At 39.5% G+C, this 19,723-nt stretch overlaps 1 protein-coding gene across 5 annotated transcripts in view; it reads left to right on the plus strand.

Moving 5' to 3' along the window:
- zfand4 (zinc finger, AN1-type domain 4) overlaps positions 1-19,519 on the plus strand; it is a 29,011-nt gene extending 9,492 nt beyond the window's left edge. For 2 of the 5 annotated variants that reach the window (XM_061910234.1, XM_061910235.1), the window contains exons 2-10: positions 4,059-4,392; positions 9,075-9,150; positions 10,570-10,637; positions 10,723-10,909; positions 10,983-11,121; positions 12,957-14,018; positions 15,143-15,197; positions 15,868-15,985; positions 18,763-19,519. In XM_061910234.1, the coding sequence (XP_061766218.1) occupies positions 4,209-4,392; positions 9,075-9,150; positions 10,570-10,637; positions 10,723-10,909; positions 10,983-11,121; positions 12,957-14,018; positions 15,143-15,197; positions 15,868-15,985; positions 18,763-18,898 (2,025 nt within the window). In that variant the 5' untranslated portion in view covers positions 4,059-4,208 and the 3' untranslated portion in view covers positions 18,899-19,519. Of the gene's footprint in view, positions 1-4,058; positions 4,393-9,074; positions 9,151-10,569; positions 10,638-10,722; positions 10,910-10,982; positions 11,122-12,956; positions 14,019-15,142; positions 15,238-15,867; positions 15,986-18,762 lie in introns of all 5 variants that reach the window. The other 3 variants (XM_061910238.1, XM_061910239.1, XM_061910237.1) reach the window with 3 other exon arrangements.
- The last annotated feature ends 204 nt before the right edge of the window (positions 19,520-19,723 follow it).

Consider the following 19,723-nt stretch of genomic DNA (forward strand, 5'->3'; position numbering starts at 1 on the left):
TTCTGCATCCAGGCACAGTATAAAACTTTTGGTGGACAAAAATGGGCAAAGGAGGAGTGAAAGATTTTCCAGATAAACAAACTGTTGTCTTACAGTCCACACTGGTGAGTTGAAGAACCGCCAAAACAAGTAGGCCAAAACAATGTTCACCAAATACTCTCCATCAATGAAGCATACACACAAACATTAAACAGTGGGCTTTCTAACAATTGGGACGGTTTGTGTCATGTGTGTTCTCAAGCAAAACACATACTAAAATGAGCTGCGGGTTGCTGACCCCCGCAATAGGTATTAACCTCGTGGGCTTCAGTGCTATTTCTCAATAAATACAACTGCTTTTAGTTCATTTAAAATATGTCCATTGTGACACATTCGTTGTTCTTTCTCTACTATTAGAAAACCAACATTTACATACAGGAAGTAAACAGATTTTCACTAATGGCTTCAAAGGGGTAGGAATAAAAAAACTGGCTGTTCCCACTCTCTTTTTGGAAATTGTGCCCACATGTGATATAGTTTCTTTTATGAAACATGGTAAACCCATATTCAAATATAATATGTGTACTTTAGTACCTCAATTTATGAGCTTAATTGGCATACATGGCTTAAATGATAGAGTGGAAAACACCTGTATATCAAATCAACATTGCCCATAGGCACGAAATAAAATCAATTGTGTCAATGCCTGGCCTCCAAAACAGCAAAATTATAAAAAACAATAAAAAAACAATGTCGTACAAACATCTACAGTAGTTTTTTTTAAGTAATGTAATAACGTACAACAATTACTTTGGAGATTATTTGGTATCTCCCACCAGCTGCTTCTCCATTAAATACACCAACAGCACCTGCACCATATTTTCATGGATAAATGCCTGCCATTTCGATATTAGTTTGACGTTCTTTGCTAGTGTAATCGATTACGCTTCTACTGCTTCTATGAGTCGACTACACACTTGGTCATGGTTTTGATGACTTATTTCTTTCTTTAAAGATGAAGATCATGCACTTATTTTTCCCAGCACTGTCCTTCCCACTCATTCTCTTCACTCCAGCGGTTGGAAAACATGTATGCCCATCTCTAGCTATAAGCTAATGCTCGCGAGTAAGAGCAGATGTTTTGGAAAGAGCTCACGGGGTTCATTCATTGATATTTGGATGCTTGTAACTTGGAATGGACTATATGGCCAAAACTCTATATCGTGATATCCATAGTAGCCTCCCGCGGTAACAATAGGATATACTATTTAGTACGTAAATTATAATTGAACTATTTCCAAACGGGTTACAAAACCTCCTCATCTAGCTGCTGCGTATGCAATAACATTGCTCAATTTCCAGTTGTACTATTTTCTCAAAACTATTGTTTTATAATAAATATGTATGTATTTGTGTGTGTATATGTGTATATATGTACATGTATATGTATATATATACATATATGTATATGTGTGTGTATACATGTATGTGTATATGTATATATATATTAGGATCTAACGGTACCTGTGTTTGTATAGAACCGTTTCGGTACGGGGGTGTACCGAACAAGTTTGTAAGCTAAAGTCTTAACAAGCTGCTTTGCTTCTTCTGCCTCTGTGTCAGCACCCAGCATTGTCCCACCCGCACAACCATCTGATTGGTTACATACAAAGCCAATCAGCAGTGCGTATTCAGAGCGATGTAACAGCCAATCAGCAGTGCGTATTCAGAGCGCATGTAGTCAATGCTTCAGCGTCGAGCAGAATAGTGTTTAGTAGGTGAGCATAAGACAGCGTACTCTCCCCAAATGATAAAAAACACCTCCCAGTCACAACTACTATTCACATCACTATGACCCCATTGACCTTCTACAAACTTAAACTGCAGCTCAGCTCGCTCGCAGTTCTGGCTTGAGGTGAAAGTTAATTAGCTTTTAGCGTAACGTGAGCTCATTTTGCTGTGTTTGCGCGTGTCTGTGTGTGTTAGGGTAGCAAAGGCCTGTTTGTCTGTTATTTCACTTGAACTCCATGGTGTTCAGGGATGAATAGTTTCTCCTATTGCTATTGTACTATTTTTTCAGCTATAGCTACATTAATCATTAGTAATGTAGCAGCCTAGTTTTGAATGGCAAGGTCCCTGCTATCACATGTTGAAAAAAATATAACATTTACATAATAAGTCAACTACAGGCTTCCCAAATGCTGTAATAAATTAAGCATGCTGAGTTGACTTGAAACTGTTTAATGATGCACTTTTTATATGTAGAAGATAACTTTTGTCATTTTATTTAATCTAAGCAAAAACTTGAGGCAGTTTAATGTGGATTAACGTGGGGAGAATTATTGTAGTGTTCCCAATGTTAGAAGGATAAAGCTAATGTTTATAAATTTGGTTAATAGATAACCAAAAAAATTATATTTTGTTGTTTTCTTACTGTACCGAAAATGAACCAAACCGTGACCTCTAAACCGAGGTACATACCGAACCCAAATTTGTATGTACCGTTACACCCCTAATATATATATATATATCTATATATATATATATATATATATATTAGGGCTGCAAATCTTTGGGTGTCCCGCGATTCGATTCAATATCGATTCTTGGGGTCACGATTCGATTAAAAATCAATTTTTTTTTTCTATTCAACACATTGGGGTTCCTTATGTGGGCTCTACCGAGGATGTCATTGTGGTTTGTGCAGCCCTTAAAGGACACTGGTGATTTAGGGCTTTATAAATAAACATTGATTGATTGAATGTTGTCTGTCTATCTGTGTTGGGCCTGCGATGAGGTGGCGACTTGTCCAGGGTGTACACCGCCTTCCGCCCGATTGTAGCTGAGATAGGCGCCAGTGCCCCCCGCGACCCCGAAAGGGAATAAGCGGTAGAAAATGGATGGATGGATGATTGAATGTTGTCTGTCTATCTGTGTTGGGCCTGCGATGAGGTGGCGACTTGTCCAGGGTGTACACCGCCTTCCGCCCGATTGTAGCTGAGATAGGCGCCAGCGCCCCCCGCGACCCCGAAAGGGAATAAGCGGTAGAAAATGGATGGATGGATGGATGGATGATTGATTGAAATCACCAAAAATTATTCCCGGCACGGCCCACTGCTCCCCCCACCTCCCAGGGGGTAAACAAGGGGATGAGTCAAATACAGAGGACAAATTTCACCACACCTAGTGTGTGTGTGTGTGTGTGTGTGTGTGTGACAATCATTGGTACTTTAACTTTAACTTTAAGCTATCTTCAGTTATGAGTTATGTGGGAGTGAGCAGAAAATTTGGTTTTTGCTAGCTTTTCTTGACCTCTGCAGCATTATATTCTCAGAAAGGAGGCTCACTGTGTCACTTTGAAAGCCCCTGGCTCTGGACGCACAACACTTAAAATGTAAAAAGTCTGACTGCATGAGCCTTTCACTGACATTGTATCACCGAGACGCACGAGGCAATCTGCCAAAGTCTGTGGTCAGCCTGGCCTCAGTCTGCACTAAAAGGACTGGCTCCTGCAACACACCTGATATTGGAGTTTTGGCCAAGGCCTCTAAATGTTTAATGAGGTGATTGTTTTTCACCTTCGCTGAGAAGGTTTTTTTTCTGGAGTTCTGGAGCATTGTATATGTATATCGCCCTATATATGCTCCAGACCTTGGTGAAAGAGTACAATCGTGTTTTCATCATATTCTGCGGATTTGATTTTATTGGCCAATTATGTGATTCTGTCCGTGGTTATGTTAATGCGGAAATCACCCGCTTTTTTTTGTTGATTTTAGTGATGATTGATTAAGCAGACCAGACTGTGGAGTAACATTTACACCAAAGCATGTCAAATACATAAAATCTAAAAATGTAAGGAGTGTGTTAACGGTCCAGGTTAATGATTGTTCTACAAAGGCCTCCCTTTTTTTAATAAACTCCCTACGTCCAAAGAGAAGCCTGGTACTCTTTAGGTACGCTTTTGTAAATGAAAGCAATAGGCTCCAATATGAGTAACTTATGAACTAACTGCTCAAAAAACCTCAATACAGTATCTGGAACTTATTATGACTTTTGTTATTTGTGTTTTACATTCACAGGTGTGGTCATCCCATCACATGATGTGTGACTGTTCCAAAGTCAGGAAGACGAACCTGTCCCTCTCTCCCTCAGCTTGGGCCACACCTCCACGTTGGCTGTTTTCCTAAAGTCCTTGTCACCCTGCCCCCAAAGAAAAACCCTGAATCGACATGACCGACAGGAAGGAGCCGCCCTTCTTCAATGACGACCGAGTGGGTGCTTTTCACTACAAGCTTCCTCTCTACGATCCCATGGAGCTTTTCATCGAGACGTTGACTGGGACGTGTTTCGAGCTACGAGTGTTGCCCTTTGAGGCCATCATTTCAGTCAAGGCCAAGATCCAAAGACTTGAAGGTAAACTAATCAAGCTCACCCTATAACGACTTAGCAGATTTACTGTACATGCAAAGTTTTGTTTTGTTTGTGCATCGTATGCCACATTGTTTACATAGCACATGGATTTATTTAGACCAGTGCTTCTTAACCTTGTTGGAGGTACCGAACCCCGCCAGTTTTATATGCGCATTCACCGAACCCTTCTTTAGTGAAAAATACAATTTAAATGTTTTTTTCAAATTCAAGACAGAGTTACCGTATTTTTCGGACTATGAGTCGAGGTTTTTTTCATAGTTTGGCCTTGGGTGTGACTTATACTCCTGAGCGATTTTTAGTCCGAAAAATACGGTATATGTTTTTGGTAGCACTTTAGTATGGGGAACATATTCTAAGTAACAAAGACTTAATTTAGAGTTTTTTGGACACCAGGGGAACATGTTCTAAGTAGGGCTGCAACCAACAACTAATTTGATCGTCGATTAACCTGTCGATTATTACTTTGATTAATCGATTAATAATCGGATAAAAGAGACAAACTACATTTCTATCCTTTTCAGTATTTTATTGAAAAACAGCATACTGGCACCATACTTATTTTGATTATTGTTTCTCAGCTGTTTGTAAATGTTGCAGTTTATAAGTAAAGGTTTATTTAAAAAAAAAAATATATATATATATATACATATATATATTTTTTTTTTTAGATAAATAAAAAAAGTAACCTGTGCGCATGCGCATAGCATAGATCCAACGAATCAATTACTAAATTAATCGCCAACTATTTTTATAATCGATTTTTATCGATTTAATCGATTTATTTTTGCAGCTCTAATTCTAAGTAACAAAGACTTAATTTAAAGTTATTTGGTTAGGGTTAGGGTTACCGCAGGGGTCTGGAACCTTTTTGGCTGAGAGAGCCATGAAAGCCAAATATTTCAAAATGTGTTTCCGTGAGAGCCATATATTTTTTGACACTGAATACAACTAAATGCGTGCATTTTTAAGACCAACATTTTTAGAGTATAATGAGTCTTTTATTCTTTTTAATAACATTGTTATTTTAAAAGTTAACCAATAATAAATATAATACTTCTTACCATTAATGCGACATCTTGAACAGATGTGATAGAAAATGGATGGTCGGATTAAAATGCATGAGAATGTTTGATCATTTGAATGTTATTTTTAACACTGTGATTACCAACGGAATTATTAATTACTTATCGTGTTAAGCTAAGATTTATCCGAGAGCCAGATGCAGTCATCAAAAGAGCCGCAGGTTCCCTACCCCTGGGTTAGAGAGTTAGGGTTATAATAAGGCCATGCCAAAAAAGGAATTAATACATACTTAATAATGACTAGTTAAGAGGCAATATGTTACTAATTTGCACGTTAATAAGCAAGTATTTAATGGTGAATATGTTCCTCATACTAAAGTGTTACCATGTTTTTTTTTTACTGCTGCACAAAATGAACCGGGCATGAACATCACCTTGTTCAAAGAACAAAACCAACGTAGGGCATAAACTCACAACAAATTACTTCTGCTGTTGCCGTATCCGTAATACGGCGATAGAGAGAAGTTTGTATTTACACGATGAGTCGGGTGTGCCTTGACGTCCGTCGAACCCCTAGGGTTCGATCGAACCCAGGTTAAGAACCACTGATTTAGACTGTATTGTGTCCAAAATACACTATCCACTATGGATGTTTAGATTTCATTTATGCTGCCTATTCAGGTACCAATCATCCATGAGTTAGATCGGCAATTACCGATACCTGGTATCACATTCAATGTGTACAGTTTTAAATGTATTTATGATGAGTACTACTAAGAGTTAAACAGTATCAGCCCAATATTTAAACTATACTTATTATATTCCTTTAGATACACTTGTTAATAGGACACAATAACTAAACAAAATCGATGCTCCCTACCTACGCACTTCCTTTTTGTATACTGACTGTAACAATGCTGACACAGCAACATTTATGTTATCCTCCCTTTTTAGACTTAATCTACTCATTCATTTTCTGTTAACTGCTTACTTTCTGCTACAGTTGATGACAGAATTATTAGCCCTCCCATAATAATAAAAAAAAATCATTATTTCCCAAGTGGTGTTAAAGAGAGCAATGCATATTAAAACGGCCTTTCCAAGGATTCAAGATTCAAGATTGTTTATTGTCATATGCACAGTTAAACAGACAGTTTGCCGTACAATGAAAATCTTACTTTGCTAGTCCACCCTTCAACAAGTCACACGGTACGTAGCTAAAAATAAAAATAAAAATGTATATACAAGGCACAGTAATTAACATAACAGGATCCTGCTTTCATTTTGGATGCTTCCAATCTTTTTATTTGACCACAGGACAAAAGTTATTTCACAAAAACAAAAAATTACTCGAGTCAAAACTGTTAGCCCCTTTAAAGACTCCCAGTAGTTTGTTTAAGAGACAGCAAGTGTCGGAAGTCATGTGCTCTGGTTATTAACACAATGAACACTAACTTGGGGGAAACTATAACACAAGATTACAAGCTGTTGTCCAGTAAAAAATAGCATTAGGGGGGCTAATCATTATCCATCCATCCATTTTCTACCGCTTATTCCCTTTCGGGGTCGCGGGGGGCGCTGGCGCCTTTCTCAGCTACAATCGGGCGGAAGGCGGGATACACCCTGGACAAGCCGCCACCTCATCGCAGGGCCAACACAGATAGACAGACAACATTCACACTCACATTCACACACTAGGGCCAATTTAGTGTTGCCAATCAACCTATCCCCAGGTGCATGTCTTTGGAAGTGGGAGGAAGCCGGAGTACCCGGAGGGAACCCACGCATTCACGGGGAGAACATGCAAACTCCACACAGAAAGATCCCGAGCCTGGATTTGAACCCAGGACTGCAGGAACTTCGTATTGTGAGGCAGACGCACTAACCCCTCTCCCACCGTGAAGCCCGGGCTAATCATTTTGACTCTGGTAATTTTTTTTTTGTGTAAAAAACCTCTGTTCCTGTGGGCAATTAATATTATTGAAAGAAGGATGCTTGAAAAAACTGTATTAAAAACTGCGTTGCTCTCTTAAACAACACTTGGGAAATACAATTTCATGAAATATCCTCAATTGTGTAATGAGTTTTCATCTCCACTTGTTACTCTTTTCCAAGCACTTATTTCTTGGTTATCTCAGCTTGATGTGTCTGCTCTGTAGGGTTTTGTTTTAATACTTGATAAATATACTCAAGATATTAAGAAATTAATGTCTATGGATGTTCTTATTCATTCCGGGCCATTGTATTCTCAGGGCATTCAATCGATCGCAACTGGACTGTTTGGTTTGTCTTGGAAGACGTTTCAAACGCCTTTCACAACCTTAGACTTAGATTGGTCGGACTAGATCTGACCACTTTAGGTCTTCTCAGACCAACCAAACAGTCCAGTTGGGATCAAGGGAATGCCCTGAGAAATTAAGAAATGCAGTTTATTTGCAGTAATGGAGGTGATTATTAACTATGGGGAGCAACTCCACACTTTTTATGGATACACAATTATCTGCCAGCTTGTCAGTTGGGGGGCTAAGAATAAATATTAGCTAGAGGTGATTGGCATTTAAATGTAATAACCCTCTGCAATGGAGATCACATACTTTTTCATAAAAATCGGCCGGTATTATCTGTAGCCGATCAATCAGCACATCCCTACTGGCAACTGCAACACTCAGGAAACCTGTTGGGTGTGTGGTCACTGTAGAGTAAATCTGTTTATGTGAAGAGGTATTTTTGTGTTTTCATGGTGGCGCTTGGCTTAACTTCACTCGAAACTCTTGTAATCAATCTGTTCTTCCTCAGTTCTTATTAGTTCATCATTTCTGTAGTGCAGTGGTTCTCAAATGGGGGTACGCATACCTCTGGGGGTACTTGAAGGTATGCCAAGGGGTATTACCGTGAGATTTTTTTTAAATATTCTAAAAATAGCAACAATTCAAAAATCCTTTATAAATAGATTTATTGAACAATAAATATGAATGTTAGTTCATAAACTGTGAAAAGAAATGCAACAATGTTGTTCAGTGTTGACAGCTAGATTTTTGGTGGACATGTTCCATAAATATTGATGTCAAATATTTCTTTTTTTGTGAAGAAATGTTTAGAATTAAGTTCATGAATCCAGATGGATCTCTATTACAAACCCCAAAGAGGGCACTTTAATTATGTGTAGAAATCTTTATTTATGATTGAATCACTTGTTTATTTTTCAACAAGTTTTTAGCTATTTTTACATATATTTTATCCAAATAGTTCAAGAAAGACCACTACAAATGAGCAATATTCTGCACTGTTATACGATTTAATAAATCAGAAACAGATGACATAGTACTGTATTTGACTTCTTTATCTGTTTTTTTCAACTAAAAATGCTTTGCTCTGATTAGGGGGTACTTGAATTGAAAAAATGTTCACAGGGGGTACATCACTGAAAAAAGGTTGAGAACCACTGCTGTGGTGCATCCAGTCTTATGCGATGTGAAGTTCATATACTCAACTACAGTAAATTCTGGTATTTTTAAAATACAGGTGGTCCACTTGCAGTATCACCGCTCTGTCTGTAGGTGGCAGTCATTAATTATATTTGGCGTCATGAACTACAGATGCCAGTTAACCTAATGTGCTCTGTGTTGATTCCTCTGTTTGAAGGCATCCCAGTTACCCAGCAACACCTCATCTGGAACAACCTGGAGCTGGATGATGAACACTGTCTACACGATTATGGGTAAATGAAATGTTCTCCTTTATAACACGGACACCTAACCCACTGGGGTTGTTCAAGTGCTTGCAAGCAATATGCTGCATATATTTTATGTAGTTACTCCGGCTTCCTCCCACCTCCAAAGACATGCACCTGGGGATAGGCTGATTGGCAACACTAAATTGGCCCTAGTGTGTGAATGTTGTCTGTCTATCTGTGTTGGCCCTGTGATGAGGTAGCGACTTGTCCAGGGTGTACACCGCCTTCCACCCGAATGCAGCTGAGATAGGCTCCAGCACCCCCCGCGACCCCAAAAGGGACAAGCGGTAGAAAATGGCTAGATGGGTGGGCTACAGTTTAGTTTGGGGCTTTGGGGGAGAATGTGGGCATCAAAAATAACGACTGTAAGGTTAAATCTTAAGGACTATGGTTAGGGTTTAGGGTTGATGTTAGCTGTTAGTGGCTCAAGCTATTTTAGGGATTGAAGCAACAACTTGGGCTTTGTTCACACTGCACGTCAATTGGGATTTTTCCCCATAGGTCAACGTGAACAGTGCAATTCCCCATAAGGGACAAGCAGTAGAAAATGGATGGATAGATTGATTTTGGCAGGCTGGCAGTTGTTCAGATGTGGATTTCACAGTCAAACATTATGGGAATTAGATTACAGCAAGTACCAATTAGATCAGTGGTTCTCAAATGGGGGTACGCATACCCCTGGGGGTACCTGAAGGTATGCCAAGGGGTACGTGAGATTTTTTTTAAATATTCTAAAAATAGCAACAATTCAAAAATCCTTTATAGATACATTTATTGAACAATACTTCAACAAAATATGAATGTAAGTTCATAAACTGTGAAAAGAAATGCAACAATGCAATATTCAGTGTTGACAGCTATATTTTTTGTGTACATGTTCCATAAATATTGATGTTAAAGATTTCATTTTTTGTGAAGAATTTTTTAGAATGAAGTTGATGAATCCAGATGGATCTCTATTACAATCCCCAAAGAGGGCACTTTAAGTTGATTACTTCTATGAGTAAAATTTTTTATTTATAAGTGAATCACTTGTTTATTTTTCAACAAGTTTTTAGTTATTTTTATATCTTTTTTTTCCCAAATAGTTCAAGAAAGACCACTACAAATTAGCAATATTTTGCACTGTTATACAATTTAATAAATCAGAAACTGATGACATAGTGCTGTATTTTACTTCTTTATCTCTTTTTTTCAACCAAAAATGCTTTGCTCTGATTATGGGGTACTTGAATTAAAAACATGTTCACAGGGGGTACATCACTGAAAAAAGGTTGAGAACCACTGAATTAGATTATGTGAATTGTAGCCCCAAATGTGTTCGTATGTCCATTATCTTCTTGAAAAAAGTAGTAGGTAGCACATTTTCTGCTGCTTTAAAAGTCAGCACGTATGTTTTTGCAGCATCTCAGGGGGCTGCACTTTGAAGCTGGTCTTAGCTATGAGGGGAGGTCCAATCAACACCAGGAGGGGTAAGAAAAATCATCGGTTTCGTGTCAAAGTTGAACCAAATTATGCAGGTTTCCATTTGAGAAACCATTCTTTTTCTTTAACCAGTAACCATGGAGGACACCATCAAAGACGTGATTGAGCCGATGGAGGGCACAAAGGAGGAGGGTTGGGAGAAAAGTTTGGCCAGCAAACAGGTCACGTTTGTGGTCTATCGTGAGGGCGATCAACTCAACTTCTTCCGAGTGGTTGACAGGGGAGATGGTTCCCTGACTCCTCTTTCAGAGTCTCTAAGGTCTAAAAACGACCACATACATAGATAAGTTTAGAATGTCCATCCTCATGGTTTTGCCTGTCAACTTTTCCAGTGGCGGCTCAGTGTACAACATGTGTGCTGAGGATGGTGAACGTTCTGCAGCTGCTCAGCAAAGCCTTGAGAATTCGATCACTATGAACAAAATGAAGCTGCTCAAGGCCAAGATGGAAGACATGAACCTTAACAAGAAGGTAGGCTTGAATAAAAATTTCAGCTGCAGCCCATTTAGGAATTGGTCTATGAAAACATAATGCGGCATTTGTTATATTACTATGCAGCGCATTTAATAATAGAGACAGTGCCTCACTGAGTGTGAGTCTCTGAACACCCCCGCTCACACACACACAAACAGCTGTTATTGTATGATACTGTGATTGATGCTAACAAACGTCTCGCGCCAAAAAGAACATTTCAAAAAGTTTTTTCCAAAAACTTAATTTTTGGGTGTTAAAACTACAGAAGACATTGGTTGGGGGGTGCTGATGTCATCATGTAAACTGTAATAAAATAGGCTAATACTACAATATTGTATATGCACCTTAGGAGGAGCTGCTCCAATTTCGTTGTTCTTTGAACCTGTTCATTGCAATAATGACAATAAAACTCTATTCTATTCTATTCTAATAGAAAGGCTCATGGTAAATGTGTTTATTGTTGTGTTTTTAATGATTATTTGTATCAACATTTCATCTTTTTATTCGTACTTCGGCGTGGCTCGGTTGGTGGAGCGGCTGTGCCAGCAACCTGAGGGTTCCTGGTTCGATCCTAGAGCAAGACACCTTTGCTCCTGACGGGTCGTGGTTAGGGCCTTGCATGGCAGCTCCCGCCATCAGTGTGTGAATGTGGAAATAGTGCCAAAGCGCTTTAAATACCTTGAAGGTAGAAAATCTCTACACAAGTATATCCAATTTACCATTTACTTTATTTTTGCTGTTATGCTCTATTATTTTTTTATTATTTTTTAGTATTTTTTTTTTAATACAATGTGCCAAGGGTCCATAAAAAATCTGCGTTCCACACTTTGTACACCTCTGATTTTCTTATTTCACCAGAAAAATTGTCTCTAAGCTGTTTAATTCCCTTTTTGTCACCGCTTAACCAAAATGATCAATTATCAGTATCGCTGTATTGTTGAATGTGTTTAGAAAGTAATTATACAAATAAAGAGACACGACTGGTAGATCATTTAGCATGTTTTGCAATTCTTTTTCTTCACTGATAGTGTTTTAGTCTCAGTATTTTATCTGTTTTAATTGCTAAGCTTTTATTGTTTTAAATATTGGTTTGTACTGTAGCACTTTAAGATTTATTTAAATAACAAACGTATTATTTCTGGTGAGTGTTGTGGCATCTTACTCTGTTCAGCAGTCTTTGAACGCATCGTAAAAAACACCTCAGTCACGTACAGTATAATCACTTTGTGCTAAGAGAGCACAGCTTTTAGGTTCAATTTGCACAATTTAACATCTTATTTACTCAGACAGCAATGTGCTTATGTAAGTTTAGATCGAAGTACGTAATTTCCTAATGAGGAAAAGATGTTAATGTCTCTTGTTTTCATGTAAGCAATAAAGCTAGTGAGCTGGCACCAGTCAGACCTTGAGCTGATTAAAGTGCAATTATCAGTCACGGTTTTTCCATCATTTTAAGATATAACGGTAGTTCTAACCGGTATGAAGTTTTACCGTGGTCATCATATTACCTTTTATTGTTATATCCCTACTGCACAGCAAACATGGCTTCTGTAAGACTAACATGCTTCTGTATAAAGTCCGGAGAAACTTCTAAACATTCAACATGTGCATTTATTTGTACAAAAAAGGGACTCCCTGCAGAGTACATAAAAACACCGGGCCTCTAAATGAAGAAACACGGTATTGACAAAAAAGAATCAATGCCGAGATCCTTTGTGTAACCTCCAAAATATACTTCTTCTTTTGGTGTGCCAAGCTTCTTTTTTGTGTTCAAAAACCTGTTCAAAAACTGTTTTTTATTTGATCGTCTTGTGTTGGTCTTCATTTTACAGCCGAAGAAGTCGAGTAAGGCAAAGCCACGGCCACCCGTCCATCCAGCGCCTTCCAGCACACGTCACCACCAACGCCTCCTGCGCTCCCTCCCTCAGATCAATAAGCCTCTCCAGTCCAACGGCCAACTACCTCCAATAGCGGACCAAGAGCTCCTAGATCCCTTTCCGCCCCCTGCTGCTATGGCTGCCTCCTACTTGTCCTTCCCTCGACGTCCGCCTCCCTCCGTCCCCTCGCCTTCTTGCTTTATGCTACAGGAGGAGGAGACGTGCCCGCCGTTCACAAAAATCCGCCCCCCTCCCAAAGTATCCCGCCTGGACATTGGCAGCACAAGGTTGATGAGGGATTGTGTGTACCCTCAGCTCCCCCCGCTGTGCACCAGAGGCTCACCCGACGCCGCCTTTGACCCGGTGAAGCCGGTCGCAGAGCCACTCGGGATGAGTTTATTGGAAGAAGGGCTGGTGGCGCCGCCGCCAACTGCATTATTTGGGGATCCTCTGAGTCTGGATTTGTCCACTCAGCCCGAGGAGGCTTGTCAAGCCTTCGAGGTCGGGGCGCAGCTGTCCCCCTCCCCACTCAGTGCTTGGACACTGGGGCCCCGTGGTGACACCCTGACCAGCAGAGCAGATGTAACGCAGCTTAGCACTTCATTCCATTTAAGCCCCCCATCGCCGTCACCTGCCTCCAGCTCCCTGAAATCCCGTTTACAACCTTTCGACTCCATGGTCGCCCAAGTAAAACAAGGCAGTTCATCAAGTCACCCAGCGCGCCTTCACGGTATTAAAGTGGATTCACCTAGCAAGAGGCCAGAGCTTCTATCCAAGAGGGAAGCCAGGTGCATCACGAAGATGGCGAATCAAGCTTGCAGAGAGCAACTGGGCGACTCTGAGCTCCTTTCTGCAAGGCACGTAGACGGCCACAGTGGAAGGAGAGGAATGGGGGCGCCGCTATCTCCCGCTACTACCATAGGACAGAGCATCCTCGGGTCCAGTCCACCAGGACCCCTCCAGGATGATGCAACGCGGCAAACGTCATCTTTGCACCGAGCAGCAGCCTTGCACACGGTGAGAGCAGAGGCTATTATTTAGGAATTACAGCAATTTCATTCAAAACTGATCTACCGCTATTGTAAATGACCTTTTAGTTTCAAAATGTACCAAGTTGAAAAAAGACAAATGCTAATAATCTGTTTATTTTTGTTAGTTAATTCCTTTAAGTCGTTTGGTTTGGTTATTGTAAACTATTGAAATGTTGCAAATAATATAATGTGTTTGTTTATTAAATGATGTTAACCAAAATCATCAGTTAAATAAGAAATAATATGTTTGTTATTTTAATAAATCTTAAAGTGCTACAGTACAAACCAATATTTAAAACAATAAAAGCTTAGCAATTTTCTGCAAAGAAAAAAGGAGCTCACGGTCCATAGAATATCATGGCATGGACTAGGGATGTGCCAATCGATCGGCCAACAATCAGTATTGGACAATTTTGCTGGAAAAAACATGTGATTGACACTGCGTTATGCATTTTATTGCGGATCACAAACGCTGATCCCCTCTCGCTGATGCTGTATTTATTTTTAGTCCTCCAGCTGACAAGCAGCTAATTATAAATATATACATACTGTATATGGAATATAAACTGCATTTTATTGTAGCGGATGAGGCAGAACATGTTACACACAGAGGAAGAGAAAAAGGAACTTGTTTTTGAATATTGTGTTTATATTGTTAAACTGCCTATAGCACTCACTATAAATAAAGAGAAACATTTACAGTTAATACATGTGATCGGTATTGGCCGATATGATCCATGGTTGATCGGTATCAGAATCCGCAGCTTAAAATCCTGATGGACATTTATGCTTTTGAATAATTATGAACAATTAATTGGGAAAAATAGAATGATATACTCTCTAAATTACAGTAATCAAGTGCTGAAAAGTGATAGGATGTTGCCAAACTTAACGTAAATGCTGCACAAGACTTTCTAAGGGTAATAAAATTCAATATTTTTAAATGGCTGATCTCAACCCAGAAGAAAACTGTATTTTATATATATATATTACTTTAAAAAAAATAACCAGGATAAAATGCAAAAGAAAAACCCTTCATGATTGAGATTGTTTTTCATCTTTTATGATTTTTTTATTGATTCCCTCCAAAATGTCACATTGTCTTCTTAGATCAACAAATGTCTGGCACCAGGTAGGGGAGTCCCGTCACCATTTGGGAGGATAGGTAAGACCGAGACCCACGACTCGGCACACATTCACTTGAGGTAGACAAGTTAATAAATAAAGTGCTAAGTATTTTAGGGCTGCAACGATTAATTGATTTAAGTTGATTGGTTGAAAGTTATTTCAAGTACAGTACTATTTTCCCTAAAATACGCATTGAGGCTATAAAGTGTGTTTTAACCAAATACAATATAGTAATCTCACAAAATAATTGAGAGCCCTAAAGTATTTATTGCTGCTGAAGGCACGCTCCATGTTCGATCTGTGTAATGTGGTGTCGACTGAATGGTGATCGTAAACAAAAAAAAAGTCACTAACAAAACATCCAATCAGTCGCTGTCATGTCAGCACCTGTAGATCTCCTTTGGAGAGAGTAGCGCACCAATATGTGTATTTTTTCTTGCAGCTCAGAGTGCACAAAAGAAAACAATCCTGCCAAGCAAAATTGTCTTCCCCTAACTAACCACACAGCAAACATAATGTTGTTATCCTTCCAGCATGGTTTTATTTGACTTTCTCTTATCGCTTATGTCCATGTCTTATCTTGCATTACATTGATTAAATAACATGGAAGTCATGCTGCATGCTGACGGCTGCAATGTAGGCGGTACTTCAGGCAAGGCAGATTCTTCCATTATTTTTTTGTCTTCTAAGTTTTTCTCTTCTTGAAGGAACTCCGACATACCACCTACCTCCGGTCAAGGCCCCTATAGGCAGCAAGAAAAAGAGTTTCAATCACTGCTTCCTCTGTGGCAAGAAGACTGGACTGGCCACCAGCTATGGGTGCAGGTATGTCTCGGAATCTAATGCATGCCCTTAAATCTCAGGGCGTTCAATCGATAGCAACCGGACTGTTTCATCTCTCATCAGAGTAGGTTTCATCAGTTCATGCTCATAGACTTAGATTGGTCAGATCTAGTCTTAGACTTAGATGGATCAGCACCAGTCTTAGACTTAGATTGGTCAGATCTACTCTGAGACTTAGATTGGTCAGCACTAGTCTTTGACGGGTCAGATCAAGTCTTAGAATTAAAATTGGTCAGAGCTACTCTTAGACTTAGATTGATCAGATCTAGTCTTAGACTTAGATTGATCAGATCTAGTCCTTAGACTTAGATTGGTCAGATTTAGACTTAGATTGGTCAGATCTACTCTTAGACTTAGATTGGTCTGATCAAGTCTTGGAATTAGATTGGTCAGCACCAGTCTTAGAATTAGATTGGTCGAATCTACTCTTAGACTTGAATTGGTCAGCACTTGTCTTCGACTTAGACGGTTCAGATCAAGTCTTAGAATTACATTGGTCACATCTACTCTTAGACTTAGATTGGTCAGAGCCACTCTTAGACTTAGATTGGTCAGATCTAGTCTTGGAATTAGAATGGTCAGATCTACTCTTAGACTTAGATTGGTCTGATCAAGTCTTAGAATTAGATTGGTCAGCACCAGTCTTAGAATTAGATTGGTCGAATCTACTCTTAGACTTGAATTGGTCAGCACTTGTCTTCGACTTAGACGGTTCAGATCAAGTCTTAGAATTAGATTGGTCAGATCTACTCTTAGACTTAGATTGGTCAGATCTACTCTTAGACTTAGATTGGTCAGAGCCACTCTTAGACCCAGATTGGTCAGATCTAGTCTTAGAATTAGATTGGTCAGATCTACTCTTAGACCCAGATTGGTCAGATCTACTCTTAGATTAAAATTAGGCAGATCTAGTCTTAGAATTAGATTGGTCAGCTCTACTGTGAGACTTAGATTGGTCAGATCTACTCTTAGAATTACATTGGTCAGCTGTACTCTTAGAATTAGATTGGTCAGCTGTACTTTTAGACTTAGATTGATCAGATCTAGTCTTAGACTTAGATTGGTCAGATCTACTCTTAGATTTAGATTGGTCAGATTATAGATTTAGATTGGTCAGATTATAGATTTAGATTGGTCAAATGTAGTCTTGGATTTAGATTGGTCAAATCTACTCTTAGATTTAGATCGGTCAGATCTACGCTTAGACCCAGATTGGTCGGTTCTACTCTTAGACTTGGATTGGGCAGATCTAGTCTTACAATTAGATTGGTCGGATCTACCCTTAGACTCAGATTAGTCAGATCTACGCTTAGACCCAGATTGGTCGGATCTACTCTGAGATTTAGATTGGTCAGATCTACTCTTTGAATTAGATTGGTCAGATCTGCTCTAAGAATCAGATTGATCAGATCAGATCTACTCTTAGACCCAGATTAGTCAGATCTACGCTTAGACCCAGATTGGTCGGATCTACTCTGATACTTAGATTGGTCAGATCTACTCTTAGAATTAGATTGGTCAGATCTGCTCTAAGATTTAGATTGGTCAGATCTGCTCTTAGACCCAGATTGGTCAGATCTACTCTTAGACCCAGATTGGTCAGATCTACTCTTAGACCCAGATTGGTCAGATCTACTCTTAGACCCAGATTGGTCAGATCTACTCTTAGACCCAGATTGGTCAGATCTGCACTTAGACTTAGATTGGTCAGACCTACTCGTAGACTTAAATTGGTCAGATCTAGTCTTGGAATTAGATTGGTCAGATCTACTCTTAGACTCAGATTGGTCAGATCTGCTCTTAGACTTAGATTGGTCAGATTTAATCTTAGAATTAGATTGGTCAGATATGCTCTCAGATTTAGATTGGTCAGATCTACTCTTAGACTTAGATTGGCCATATCTAGTTTTGGACTTATATTGGTCTGATCAAGTCTTAGACTTAGATTGGTCAGCACCAGTCTTACAATTAGATTGGTCAGATCTACTCTACGACTTGGATTGGTCAGCACTTGTCTTCGACTTAAATGATTCAGATCAAGTCTTAGAATTAGACTGGTCAGATCTACTCTTACTTGGATTGATCAGATCTATTCTTAGACTTAGATTGGTCAGCACTTGTCTTCGACTTAGGTCGGTCAGATCAAGTCTTAGACTTAGATGGGTTAGAGCTACTCTTAGACTTAGATGGGTCAGATCTACTCTTAGACTTAGATTGGTCAGATCTAGTTCTAGCGGCTGGTGCCAAAACCCCAAATACATATACTGCAAAACCAGGAGGGTGTGTGCCTTGGCAAGGATGGTTTTGCCATAAGGTAGTGAGAAAAACAACTGTTTTGATGCAAAAGAGCAGTTCTAACTGTCAAAGCCAACGACCGTCGTTGAAGTGTAAGTTCCCCTTTTTAGCTTCGAAGGACTGTGTGACTACTACCATTCAGTTGTAAACAAATGGCCTTCTGGTCCCCTTCTGTGACCAGAAGGTTTTTAACTCCTGTTATTTGTTGGAGGCTAAATTGCCGAGTCTTTTTAGTAGTGGTTGAAAGGACAGTGTTGTATGTGGGAGACAAGTGGTGTCGCAGACCACCTTCTCTGTTGAAGGATGTTTTTTCCACCTTGACATACAAAAGAGGAGTGTGGGAAGCCATCTATATCTTATTTAGTCCCCCTCCAGCCTCATAAGAAGATGTCTATAAATAAAGGAGTGCTACTTATAGATCTGATTTGATCTTCCCAAAAATATCTCTGGTTGGAATCTCTCAGGTGCGGTAGCAACTTCTGCGCCACTCACCGCTATGCAGAAACACACGACTGCTCTTACGACTACAAGAGCACGGGGAGACGGTTCCTGCAAGACACCAACCCTCTCATCAGCGCTCCCAAGCTGCCTAAGATCTAGAATCTTCCAGCGTCTCCTGTTAAAAGGACACATTTAGTAAAGCATCCAGACTTTTGAGGGACTTAATGGAAGGGTCTTACTCACCAATGTGTGCTTTGTCCCTCCACAGTCGAGTTGACTTCGGACTGAAGTTCAGCAAAACGTGAGTGGATCAAGTGAAACCTTTTCTCACGCATGGACGTCGGGGTCATGTCAAATGTCTGCCGCATGTTCCGGCAATTTCCATTTTGGCAGCCTTCAAGGAAAAACAATATAGAACCGCTGATTGATTTTTGCTCGGACACGTTTGGACCAGTTGCACTTTAGAACATTTTTATTATTCCGATCATGAGCTGAAGGATCTTTTTATCGCCATTTCTGTGTTGTCGTCTCGTCTCACTACTTATGCACATATAATTTTCCTTAAAAGAGAAGAACAAGTTATTTAAAGTCAAGTTTGAATTGCTAATGTTTGTCGGTGTGAATGCTGTAATGTTTTAACTGTGTATGGTATTGGGGGTTAGCTAATCGTCAGTTTAGTAAAGACGCCATAAGGATCTTTTCTATGTCTTTTTTACGCTATTGAACACTGTGCTCATTTTTGCAGGGCTTGGATCTAATAAAGTTCTTTTCCATACTTAAGCATATGTCAGCAACATTCAATCAATCAATCAATCAATGTTTACTTATATAGCCCTAAATCACTAGTGTCTCAAAGGGCTGCACAAACCACTACGACATCCTCGGTAGGCCCACATAAGGGCAAGGAAAACTCACATTATTGTTCTCTGGTCTACAATTCGGCATTATTAACATTCAAAAGATTTTCACAGTTTAAATATCAAA

The sequence above is a fragment of the Nerophis ophidion genome, linkage group LG09 (genome assembly GCF_033978795.1).
Source record: "Nerophis ophidion isolate RoL-2023_Sa linkage group LG09, RoL_Noph_v1.0, whole genome shotgun sequence".
NCBI classification, from domain to species: Eukaryota; Metazoa; Chordata; class Actinopteri; order Syngnathiformes; family Syngnathidae; genus Nerophis; species Nerophis ophidion.